At 44.7% G+C, this 13,311-nt stretch overlaps 1 protein-coding gene across 2 annotated transcripts in view; it reads right to left on the bottom strand.

The window, feature by feature from the left end:
* Positions 1-13,311, bottom strand: part of ZFAT (zinc finger and AT-hook domain containing) — a 221,879-nt gene that overhangs the window by 85,971 nt on the left and 122,597 nt on the right. For both annotated transcript variants that reach the window (XM_056522803.1, XM_056522801.1), the window contains exons 10-12: positions 12,238-12,387; positions 10,440-10,613; positions 7,577-7,665 (exon numbers count right to left, since the gene is read on the bottom strand). In XM_056522803.1, the coding sequence (XP_056378778.1) occupies positions 7,577-7,665; positions 10,440-10,613; positions 12,238-12,387 (413 nt within the window). The remainder of the gene's footprint in view (positions 1-7,576; positions 7,666-10,439; positions 10,614-12,237; positions 12,388-13,311) is intronic.

The following is a 13,311-nucleotide window of genomic DNA, read 5'->3' on the forward strand; positions in this document are numbered from 1 at the left end:
GTTGAAAATCTGGAAATAAATATGTGTGTATATATACATATATATATATATATATATATATATATATATATATATATATATATACATACATATATATATATACACATACACGCACACAGTGTGACCCCCCATCCTACGATGGCCCGACATACAATCATTTCAACATACGATGGCCTCTCAGAGGCAGCATCAACATACGATGCTTTTGTATGTTGGGGCCATCGCATAAATGGCTATCCGACAGCGCAGACTGCTTCAGCTGCCACCGGATAGCCGTTTACGGTGCCCCGTGTGGTCCGCTGACGATCACTTACCTGTCCTCGGGGCTCCGGCGCATCCTTTGTGGGATCCCCTGCATCATCGGCGCTATCCATCGTCGTCATCACGTCGCTGCGCACGCCGTCCCGTCATCCAATAGGAGCAGCGTGCGTAACAACGTGATGGCGGCGACGGAGAGCGAGGATGCCGGGGAAGCAGAGGCCTTGCCGGAGCGTCGGGGACACCCCGGAGACGCGGCGACATCCAGGGCAGCGGTGACGAGCGGTGACGGTCCGGAGTGGCGGGGACAGGTGAGTACATCTTCCTCTAACAGTGGTCTTCAACCTGCGGACCTCCAGTTGTTGCAAAACTACAACTCCCAGCATGCCCGGACAGCCGTTGGCTGTCCGGGCATGCTGGGTGTTGTAGTTTTGCAACATCTGGAGGTCCACAGGTTGTAGACCACTGTCCTATACTTTGCATTGCACGGATCCCTCAACATACGATGGTTTCAACAAACGATGGTCCGTTTGGAACGGATTACCATCGTATGTTGAGGGACCACTGTATATGTATGTGTATGTGTATATATATATATATATATATATATATATACATACATATACACACACATACACACTAGGTCATATCTGACTGTTGGGGTCTGATCACTGGGATCCCCACAGATCACAGTAATGGGGTCTATTCCTGTCAGTCCAATAGCAAAAGAATGCTATGGCAGAACTTGACCGTTACAGAGGAATTAGGGACCCCCATCCCCGTGATCAATGGGGATCTCAGTGGTTGCACTCACACCGATCAGATACACATCCCCTATCCACAGAGTCAAAATCTTGGTTTAACCCCTTAACCTCTTCAGGACACAGGGCGTATGGATACGCCCTGCATTCCGAGTCCTTAAAGGACACAGTGCGTATCCATACACCCGTGGGAAATTCGGTCCCCACCGCTAGCCGGTTGGGGACCTGAGCCGGATGTCTGCTAAAATAATTCAGCAGGCACCCTGGCACATCGCCCAGGGGGGTCCTGAGACCCCCCCATGTCGGCGATCGGAGAAAATCGCATGTCAATTCAGACATGCGATTTTCTCCAATTCAGGGCTGATCGGGTCTCTGGTGACCCGATCACCCGGAAAATAGCGATGATCGGAGTTGTCAGCAACAGCCCCGATCAGCCTAAGGGATAGGAGTGAGGTTGCAGAGCTGCGATCTCCTCCTATCCCCTGCCATTAGTCAGAACAGAGTTCTGACCAATGGCAGCGCAGGACAGGGGGTTGCCATGGCAACCCCCTGTTCTGCCCGCCCCTGGATGTCGAGGGGATCTGGGAAGAAGATGGAGGCCGTACCCGCAGGAGAAGATGCCTGGGGACCCGGGATCTTCGCTGGAGCCTGCTGGATACTTGCTCAGGTAGGGAATCAACGGTGGGGGGGGGGGGGGGGGGGTAATTGAAAGTGAAAGTAAAACAATCTTTACTGTGGCAACCACTAGGAATGCCAAACTGGGCATGCTGGGAGTTGTAGTTTTGCAACATCTGGTGGGTCACAGTTTGGAGACCACTGTTACAGTGGTGCCCAAGCGGTAGCCCTCTAGATGTTGCCAAACTACAACTCTCAGCATGCCTCGACGTCCCAGGCATGCTGGGAGTTGTAGTTCTGTAACATCTGTCCCTTCAGATTTAGCAATTTTCATGAAATCTTTGAAAATTTCTGCTCTACTCTGAAGCCCACAAATTTTTTCAAAAAGCAAAAATATGTCCATTTTATGATGCCAACATAAAGTGGACATATTGTATTTGTGAATAAAAATAAAATGTATTGTGAATATCCATTTTCCTTACAAGCAGAGAGCTTCAAAGTTAGAAAAATGCAACATTTTCAAAATTTTCATGAAATTTTGGGATTTTTCACCAAGAAAGGATGCAAGTAACGCCGAAAATTTACCACCAAAATAAAGTAGAATATGTCACGAAAAAACTATCTCAGAATAAGAATATTCGGTAAAAGCGTTTTTGCGTTATTAATTCGTAAAGTGACGGTGGTCAGAATTGCGACAAAGGGCTCAGTCCTTAAGGTGAAAAAGGGCTGCGTCCTTAAGGGGTTAAATGTGTATGACCACCTTTACTCCATGGAGTACTAGACTGTGTACAAACAAGAAAGAAGGGGCAAATACTTAAAGGGGTACTCCGCCCCTAGACATCTTATCCCCTATCCAAAGGATAGGGGATAAGATGATTGATCGCGGGGGTCCTGCTGCTGGAGACCCCCGTGATTTTGGCTGCGGCGCCCCAGACATCCTGTGCACGGAGTGAACTTCGCTCTGTGCCAGATGACTGGTGATGTGGGGCGGAGGCTCTTGACATCACAGTCACGCCCCGCTCGTGACATCACGGCCACGCCCCCTCAATGCAAGTCTATAGACTTGCATTGAGGGGGCGTGGCTGTGATGTCACAAGCCTCCAGCACTGAACCAGACGCTCTAAACAAACGCCGGGTGCAGCCGGGAGATCACAGTGGTCCCCAGCGGCGGGTCCTCCGTACTCAGACATCCTATCCTTTGAATAGATGTCTAGGGGCGGAGTACCCCTTTAATGCCATGAAAAATATATATCTGAAATTGTCTCTGAGAAATGAATAACTGTAGCGTGCCATCGGGGGGTGAGGATTTAATAACTATTCCGTAATTTGGATGGCTCCCTGGATAGCCACCTTTTATGTATTGCAGGTTACAGGGAGCGGCAGTCGCTGTCACCACGAGGTCAGAACAGTTAATATCGGGAAATAAGAGCGCAGGGCCGGGTCGCTTTTTATGGTCTTTAATATTGGATGGAGTCATTGAAATTTTACGCTCTCATCTCATTTAGACTTCTCTTCCCTCCAAGGTATTTGATAGAATTTAAGACTTTAATAAAAGGATAATGTAAAGAGTAATAGGAAATTACATCCGGGAAGAGGAATCTTGGAGGAAGGTTTTAGCCGATGAATTGTGGGAGAACTTTAGGCTGCTAAGAAAAAAAAAAAGTAACCCTGACGCGGATATATAAACCGCTGAGAGAGTCCTTTGTCTGTGGTGGAGGAAGCGGCTTCAACAGCGTTTTAAACCTCCTAAAGATGTTGTCCCAAAATTAACCCCTTCACAATCCATGATGTACATCATGGGGGCACTAGGAGAGCTTGATTCATACATGGCGAGTACTGGCTGCTATTAGCAGCTGGGGCTCACCGCTAATGCCTAACATCAGAGACCACGCTGATGTCCAGCATTAACCCTCGGATCAATGTCCACCATGACACCCAAAAGTTAAAAATACTGTTGCCGGCTAACTCAGGGGTCTGACCGAAATCTCTACTTTGCAAATGCAGGGTCCCGATCAGCTAATATGGCGGACGAGTTCTTGCTTTTATCTGCGTGCAGTTCAGATCCTCCCTGCTTATTCAGTCTGACTCAAGCAGAATGTAGTAGTAGAGGGAGAGGATAACACTGATCAATTCTATGCTATGGCATTGACCAGTGTTAGCAATTAAAAGATCGCTATTAAATAGTCTTCTTATAATAAGACCCCTAAAAATAAAGCCCTTCTAAAAATTTTATAAACCCCTTATCCCCTAAGGGATTTGGATAATCCCTTAGTGAATTCTATAGGGCCGGTCACATAAGAATGGTGTAAAGGGTTACTTCAGAACTTTAAATGTATCCGCTCTATACAGCATAGGGTTAAGTGTCCTATATCGGTGAGTCCGACCACTGGGCGCCGACAGCTCCATGCAAGACAGACCTGTTCTGGAGACCCTGGCAGTCATATGAAATATTTTACAGTACTAGGTTAAAGGGGTACTCCACCCCTAGACATCTTATCGCTAACCCAAAGGAAAGGGGATAAGATGTCTGATTGCGGGGTTCTCGGTTGCGGCACCCCAGACATCCGGTGCACGGAGCGAACTTCGCTCCATGCCAGATGACTGGCGATGCTGGGCGGAGGTTTGTGACGTCATGGCCCATGCCCCCTCAATGCAAGTCTATGGGAGGGGGCGTGACGCCCCCTCCCATAGACTTGCATTAAGGGGGCGTGGCCGTGATGTTACAAGTGGGGCCCGGCCGTGACGTAACAAGCCTCCGGCGCTGTACCCAACGCGAACGTCGAGTGCAGCAGGGAGAACGCGGGGCCCCCAGTGACAGGACCCCCGCGATCAGACATCTTATCCCCCCTAACCTTTGGATAGAGGATAAGATGTCCAGGGGCAGAATACCCCTATAAATATCATTCCTGTGCTTCATTTGTGATAAAAGAAATGCACAAGCACTATTATTAGGAAAAAAAAAAAATTACAATAAAAATAAACCGAAAAATTCGTACAGTCCTCCAGATTCAAGATAAAAAGGCAAGAATCATTTTAAAGCACTTAAAATAAGGTTAGAGAATGTAAGCGCGCACAGGCAAAAATAGAACAAAAAGGTATATAGAGAAAACATCAAACGTCTTATCTGACAGGAAAGTGTTCAGGGCCTGTGTGAAGAACGGGGACAGAGGTTATTTAGTGGGGCCAGGTGTTTGTTTTCTCTATACCCCCGGGTCGTCCCATATAGTTTTTGTGCTTTGTTTTCAAAGAAGTCCTATAGAAAATCATTGAATTCCAACTTTAAAGGGGTACTCCTGTGGAAAACTTTTTTTTTTTTTTTTTTTTTTTATCAACTGGTGCCATAAAGTTAAAAAGATTTGTAAATTGCTTCCATTAAAAAATCTTAATCCTTCCAGTACATTTTATGGGCTGTATACTACAGAGGAAATGCTTTTCTTTTTGGATTTCTCTGATGTCACGACCACAGTGCTCTCTGTTGACCTCTGCTGTCCATTTTAGGAACTGTCCAGAGCAGCATATGTTTGCTATGGGGATTTTCTCCTGCTCTGGACAGTTCAAAAAATGGACAGCAGAGGTCAGCAGAGAGCACTGTGGTCGCGTCATCGGAGAAGTCCAAAAAGGAAAGAATTTCTTCTGTAGTATATACAGCCCCTAAAAAGTACTGGAAGGATTAAGATTATTTAATAGAAGTAATTTACAAATCTGTTTAACTATCTGGCACCAGTTGATTTAAATAAAAAAAATAAAATAAAGAGGTACCCCTTTAAAGAGGTACTCCGGAGGGGGGGGGGGGGGGGAAATGGGGCCAGAAAGTTATACAGATTTGTAAATTACTAATTTCTAAAAATCCTTATCCTTCTAGCACTTATTGAAGTTGTGTAGTTCTTTCTAGTCTGACCACACTGCTCTCTGCTGCCACCTCTGTCCATGTCAGTAGTGTCAGGAGAGGTTTGCCATGGGGATTTGCTCCTACTTTTCTGACACCTCTGTCCGTGTCAGGAACTGTTCAGAGAGCAGCACTGTGGTCAGACTGGAAAAAAACTACACAACTTCCTCTGGAGCATACAGCAGCTGATAAGTACTGGAAGGATTAAGATTTTTATATAGAAGTAATTTATAGATCTGTTTAACTTTCTGGAGCCAGTTGATTTGAAAACCTATTTTCAATAATACACCTTTAACAGTAATATACTGATATGGACAGAAAGAGACATTGTTTAGATAAGTGTTTCCTTACCAGGGTGCCTCCAGCTGTTGCAAAACCACAACTCCCAGCATGCCCGGACAGCCAAAGGCTGTCCGGGCATGCTGAGAGTTGTAGTTTTGCAACAATTTGGAGGAATACTGGTTGGAAAACACTTCTTTATACTGACCAGACACGTCAATACTACTCGCATTGTCTTTTCTCTTTTCTTAGGCCGCGTTCACACAGTGGAAAATCCGTGCAGAATTCCACATGAATTTATTGCCCATTAACTTTAATGGAATTCCGCACTGTCATTCACACAGTAGAATTTCCGTATGCGGAATTCCGCTGCTGAAATTCTTACATTTTTCCAGACTTCGGCTGCGACATTCCATTGAAGTCAATGGGGCTGACTTTCTGCCCAATTTGTGCGGAATTTGCACGAAATACGCATAAACTAACTGTTTAGTTTAAAAAAAAATCTCTCTTGCTTTAATAAAGCTTTACTTTAAAAAAATAAATAAATAAAAATCCCTCTTTTTTTACACAGTTGCCCACAGACCCTCGCAGCCGGGGGTACTACTACTCTCATCATGTAACAGACTTGTTCCATGTTGGAGGTAGTAGTACAGGGACTGAGGGATTTATCGCATCAGGTCGCAATTCTTAGACTACTGTAGCGCTGGTACTACTGCTCCCATCATGGAACAGAGTCTGTTCCATGTTGGAGGTAGTAGTACAGGAACTGAGGGATTAATCGCATCGGGTCATAACTTCTAAATACCCCGCCGGGAGCCCTGAATGGCCGGCACCAAGTGGGCATTCACGGCTCCCAGCGGGGTTTTTAAAAATTAAACAGTACGGATCCTAGTTTTTCATTTAGCCAGTCAGCCAGGGATGGTGGCGCAATGCTGCTCACTTCCCCGGCAGGAGCCCTCTCTCCTACTACAGCTCCCATCATGTAACAGACACTGTCCATGATGGGAGCTGTAGTAGAAGAGAGACAGCTCCTGCCAGGGAAGCAGGCGGTATTGCGCCATGATCCCGAGCTGGCCGGCTAAATGAAAAACTAGGATCTGCACTGTATCATTTTAAAAACCCTGCTGAGAGCCCTGAATTCCCACTTGCTGCTGGCCATTCAGGGCTCCCGGCGGGGTATTTGAATTAGAAGTTATGAAACTGAAATATCCATCACAGGAGAGCGGTATGCCACCCGCTCCTGAGGTTAATAACTCGCAGGAGGTCTCAGAACGGAGACCCAAAACAATCAATCCCTCAGCCCCTGTACTACCCTCAACATGGAACAGACCTCTGTCCCATGACGGAAGTAGTAGTACCAGCGCTACAGTAGTGTCTCCAGCTGTCCGCAGACTTCCGTAGCTGGGGGAACTACAAATCCTATCATGAAAATTAGTCTGTCCCATGATGGGAGTAGTAGTACTGCAGGAGTCCCGGGTGGCTGTAGAGCAATGTAATGAGATGCGGAATCATGCAAAATCCGTGGAGACATTTCCGCACTGATTCCGCACAAATTTTGCACGTGTTTAAAATCTGCAGAATTCTGTACCGAAACAATGCGGATGCAGAATTTATGCAAATAGGCAGAATTTCCATCTTGTAAATGCTAATTTCCATCCTATAAATTATTAGTTTTTAACAGCTGTATGGACGAATAATACATGAAACCTAGAATCTCTCAACCAAAACCTAGATGCCAAAGATCTATGAAGACTACAACCCCCAGCGGAGTCCTTACCTTGAACGAGGTATGTTGTTCCATGTGTCGGAGAAGATGCGGCTTCTGGACTGCAGTAAACTCACATATTGTGCATTTGAATTGTTTCCCTGCAGAAAACAATGTACAAAGGTTGTGGTTGAGAAATTGTCTGAATGCGCTCGTCCCGGCCGGGATACAGATATAGATTAGAAAATGCTACCCAGGAAATGATTATATCAGGCGCCCACACGCTGCAATGGACTTGCCAACTCTACTCTCTTCGAGGGAGCGGTGCATTGTGGGAAATCCAGCCACTGCAAAGTAGGTTAAAAGGGGTCCCTATTGGACGAACACTCTTCTAAATTAAATGGACCACACAATCTCCTGAGGGTAAAATTGTCTCAACATACAATCTTAAAGGGGTACTCCGCCCCTAGACATCTTATCCCCTATCCAAAGGATAGGGGATAAGATGTCTGATCGTGGGGGTCCCCCCCGCTGGGGACCCCCACAATATAGCATGCGGCACCCACCTGTTTCTTGTCCGGAAGCGCTGAAGTGTCTGTGTCCCGTCCACGGGGACGGAAGTTTGTGGGCGTCACGCCCCGTCCCCTCAATGCAAGTCTATGGGAGGGGGCGTGATGGTCGTCACGCCCCCTCCCATAGACTTGCATTGAGGGGGTGTGGCCGTGACGTCACGAGCCTCCAGCGCTGAACCCCACGCACTAAACGAATGTCGGGTGCAGCGATCAGACATCTTATCCCCCCATCCTTTGGACAGGGGATAAGATGTCTAGGGGCAGAGTACTCCTTTAAAAGGAGTATTCCCGTGGAGAACTTTTTTTTTTCAAATCAACTGGTGCCAGAAAGTTAACCTCCCTGGCGGTATGATTCTGTCTGGAAATGTGTACCAAAAGCGGTACATTTTTTTTAACTGAATTTCACATCTCCCTCCGCCCATTTCACATCTCCCCGTCACATTCCCCTCTCCCTTGTCACATCCCCCGTCACATTCTCCCCCCTCCTTGTCACATTCTCCCCCCTCCTTGTCACATTCTTCCCCCCTTGTCACATTCTCCCCCTTCATGTTACATTCCCCTCCCCCTGTCACATCCCCCCCCCTTGTCACATCCCCCCTTCATGTCACATTCCCCTCCCCCCCTGTCACATCCCCCCCCTGTCACATTCCCCCCCTGTCACATTCCCCCCCTGTCACATCCCCCCCCCTTGTCACATCCCCCCTTCATGTCACATTCCCCTCCCCCCTGTCACATCCCCCCCCAGTCACATTCCCCCCCTGTCACATCCCCCCCCCAGTCACATTCCCCCCGTCACATTCCCCCCCTGTCACATTCCCCCCCTTGTCACATTCCCCCCCCCCCTGTCACATTCCCCCCTTTGTCACATTTCCCCCCTTGTCACATTCCCCCCCCCCCCCCCCCCCCCCCCGTGTCACATTCCCCCCTTGTCACCTTGTCCTGCAGCAGAATACACTGGATTTGCCGGCAGATTTCAAACCTAGTGTATTTGCTGCAGAACAAGTCCTTTCCCCTTCAGCCAATCACAGGCTTTACACCACTGCGGCCTGTGATTGGCTGAAAAGTGAAAGGTCCTAGAAGATGAATAGTGAAGAGAGGACACCCCGGACCGCACGGAGGGGAACGGCATCTGCAGGGACCGGGACTAGGTGAGCAAAAGGTTTTTTTATTTTACTACTTCTTCCTTTTACACTTAGCTCAGTGTTTTTCTACCAGGAGGCCTCCAGCTGTTGTGAAACTACTACTCCCAGCATGCCCGGACAGCCTTTGGCTGTTCGGGCATGCTGAGAGTTGTAGTTTTGCAACAGCTGGAGGCCCCCTGGTAGGGAAACACTGACTTTTAGTATTTTTCTTTACCTGCTCTGGCCGTCCCCCGCAACGGGAGCCGACCAGAGCAGATAATCGCATGTTTTCCCGGGGGCCACATCGCTATATCGCATTGCTTTTGCGATATATCGTGCAGCCCGGCCGGGAACTCTGCAATTCTACCCCGAGCGTGACTCGGGGTTACCGATCCTGGCAGGGAAAATTAACCCCAAGTCACGCTCGGGAATACCGCTCAGGAGGTTAAACAGATTTGTAAATCACTTCTATTAAAAAATCTTCCAGTACTTTTTAGGGGCTGTATACTAAAGAGAAATCCAAAAAGAAATGCATTTCCTCTGATGTCCTGACCACAGTGCTCTCTGCTGACCTCTGCTGTCCATTTTTAGGAACTGTCCAAAGCAGGAGAAAATCCCCATAGCAAACATATGCTGCTCGGGACACTTCCTAAAAATGGACAGCAGAGGTCAGCAGAGAGCACTGTGGTCAGGACATCAGAGGAAATGCATTTCTTTTTGGATTTCTCTTTAGTATACAGCCCCTAAAAAGTACTGGAAGGATTAAGATTTTTTTAATAGAAGTAATTTACAAACCTGTTTAACTTTCTGGCACCAGTTGATTAAAAAAAAAGGAGTACCCCTTTAAGTGTCCAAAAATAGGTCGATGTGATAGGTTTTACAAGATGTTCAATAAGGTTTGAGAAGATTTTCTCTATTCAAAGTCATAGGGCATAGCAGGAAAAAAAAAAAAAAATTATATATATATATATATATATATATATATATATATATATATCAGAGCCAAAGGATGCACAGGGTATGCCATTTATGTCCATAGCTCTAAGTTGGCACCTTCTCTCCCGTTCTTCAATGACTTACATATGCAATTATAGAGAATATGGCCCCTTTATTGCAGATGAAGCTCCATTTCCCACAGTGCACTGAAGTGTTATACTTTCTATGAGAATTCGGAGCAGCTGGCAGAGTAGTGAATGCAGCTCTTGGTGGGACAGGAGTCATATGTGAGACATCTGTTCTCACCGTCTGCCGTGTGGAGGAGTTTGTGACTCTTCAGGGTCCCTTTGGTCTTGAACTTTTTGCCGCACATGTCGCAGAGATGTGTCTTCTCCGTGCTGTGCCGGTTCATGTGCGCCTTCAGGTTACTCTTGCTGCGGGTGGCGTAGTCACACACTGTGCACTTAAAAGGCTTCAGACCTGGACAAGGGGAGAGGTCAGCGTCATACAGAAGTCAGGGAACTCATAAACTACAGATGTAGCGAACTGCGAGTCAGACACCAATATTATAGCGGAAGGCTAAAAAATTAATAAAAAAATTTAAGCCTGCCATTTACATAATATTATTTATTTTTATATATATATATATATATATCTATATATATATATATATATATATATATATATATATATATATATATATATATACACACACCTATCCCGATCTTACATAAAAGATACCCTTATGGCTATCCCTATCTTATATGAAGGATATCCTTATACCTATCCCTATCTTATATGAAGGATAGCCTTATACCTATCCCTATCTTATATGAAGGACGGCCTTATGCCTATCCCTATCTTATATGAAGGATAGCCTTATGCCTATCCCTATCTTATATGAAGGATAGCCTTATGCCTCTCCCTATCTTATATGAAGGATAGCCTTATGCCTCTCCCTATCTTATATGAAGGATAGCCTTATGCCTATCCCTATCTTATATGAAGGATAGTCTTATACCTATCCCTATCTTATATGAAGGATAGCCTTATGCTTATCCCTATCTTATATGAAGGATAGCCTTATGCTTATCCCTATCTTATATGAAGGATAACCTTATATCTATCCCTATCTTATATGAAGGATAGCCTTATGCCTATCTTATATGAAGGATTACCTTATGTCTATCCCTATCTTAAATGAAGGATAGCCTTATACCTATCCCTATCTTATATGAAGGATATCCTTATACCTATCCCTATCTTATATGAAGGATAGTCTTATACCTATCCCTATCTTATATGAAGGATAGCCGTATGCCTCTCCCTATCTTATATGAAGGATAGCCTTATGCCTATCCCTATCTTATATGAAGGATATCCTTATACCTATCCCTATCTTATATGAAGGATAATCTTATACCTATCCCTATCTTATATGAAGGATGCCTTATACCTATCCCTATCTTATATGAAGGATATTCTTATGCCTATCCCTATCTTATATGAAGGATAGCCTTATGCCTATCCCTATCTTATATGAAGGATAGCCTTATACCTATCCCTATCTTATATGAAGGATATTCTTATGCCTATCCCTATCTTATATGAAGGATAGCCTTATGCCTATCCCTATCTTATATGAAGGATAGCCTTATGCCTATTCCATGTATGCTTAAACTCATTCCCTCTTAGGCTATTCCATGCATCCACTACTCTCTCAGTAAAGAAATACTTCATCATATTACTTTTAAACCTTTGCCCTCTAATTTAAAACGATGTCCTCTTGTAGTTTTAAATATATTTATTTTTATTTCTATTATTGTTAATAATAATAATATTATTATTATTACAAATACTAATAATAAATATATATGCATATGTTTAATTGTATTAATAACAACAACAACAAAAACCAACAACAACAAAAATAATAATATTTAAAAAAAAACATTTGAATATACTCTATCAAAATTCTTAAATTTTTGGACAACAGATGGCTGGGGGATGTGGCAGGTGTTTATCTCTGCTTCATCTGTAGCAAAGGTCATATAAAACCAATGTGCAATAAAAACATTAAAGAAAAACAATCCTGCAAACGAACCTTCATGGGCCCATATATGACGCTGCAGATCAGACCCATTCTTCATGAAGTAGGAGTCACAATATGGGCACTTAGCTGCTCTCTTTCCTATTAGGCCTTTTAGCTGAACTTTGCGACCAAGGACTTCAGAAATTAGGTTTGCTGAAACCTCTGCAAAATAAAAAATAATAATAATAAATAAAAAAGAAAGTTATCACAAATCCAATGTAATGCAAAACTGTCATGTCTATTAAAAGGCGCTTAAAACACATCAGTCATATGACAGAAAAAATACTGCTTCTATATGCATTACTAGGTCATACATATTCTTTAATATTTTTTTTTTATATCTAGATTCTGTATTTGGCTCATAAATCCCTCTGTTCTGCTACTCACTCATTCTGACATCCACTGCTCAGGAAGGGGCATGTCCGAGGCAAGCACTGAGCCCGCCTTCACTCACCATGCATTCACTTCCTCCTTGAGTCTGCTGTGCTGTGTCTCTTCATGAATTGACAGCCATCTGCTCTGTAACCCCCTACTCTCTGTTTTCACACAGAAGTCTGATAGGACAGGAGTGAGCACAGAGGAGTGCCAGTCCTGCCCTCACTTCCTGGACTTTGTGCTAGCCTGTGCTTCAGACATAGATAAACAATCCCAGCAAAAACACAGTAAAATTTAGGAAATTGCAGCAAAAACACAGTAAAAAAAAAAAATATATATACATATATATAAGGTATGTATACGTATGATTTTATGTCCATAGTAGGAGTGGAAGGGTCGGATTGTCATGGTATTCTGTCATTTTTACGACCTCAGACTACAAGGTCCAGTCAACCTCTACCTTAGTGTTTCCCAAGCAAGGTGCCTCCAGCTGTTGCAAAACAAAAACTCCAAGCATGCCCGGACAGCCCAAGAGAGGAACTAAAATACAAACCGGTAATACAGTGTTTCCCAACCAGGGTGCTTCAGGCTGTTGCAAAACTACAACTCCCAGCAAGCCGGTTGGCTGTCCGGGCATGCTGGGAGTTGTAGTTTTGAAACAGCTGGAGGCACACAGGTTGGGAAACACTGCTCTATATAATGAACAGAACT

Source organism: Hyla sarda, chromosome 5 (assembly GCF_029499605.1).
Source record: "Hyla sarda isolate aHylSar1 chromosome 5, aHylSar1.hap1, whole genome shotgun sequence".
NCBI lineage: Eukaryota > Metazoa > Chordata > Amphibia > Anura > Hylidae > Hyla > Hyla sarda.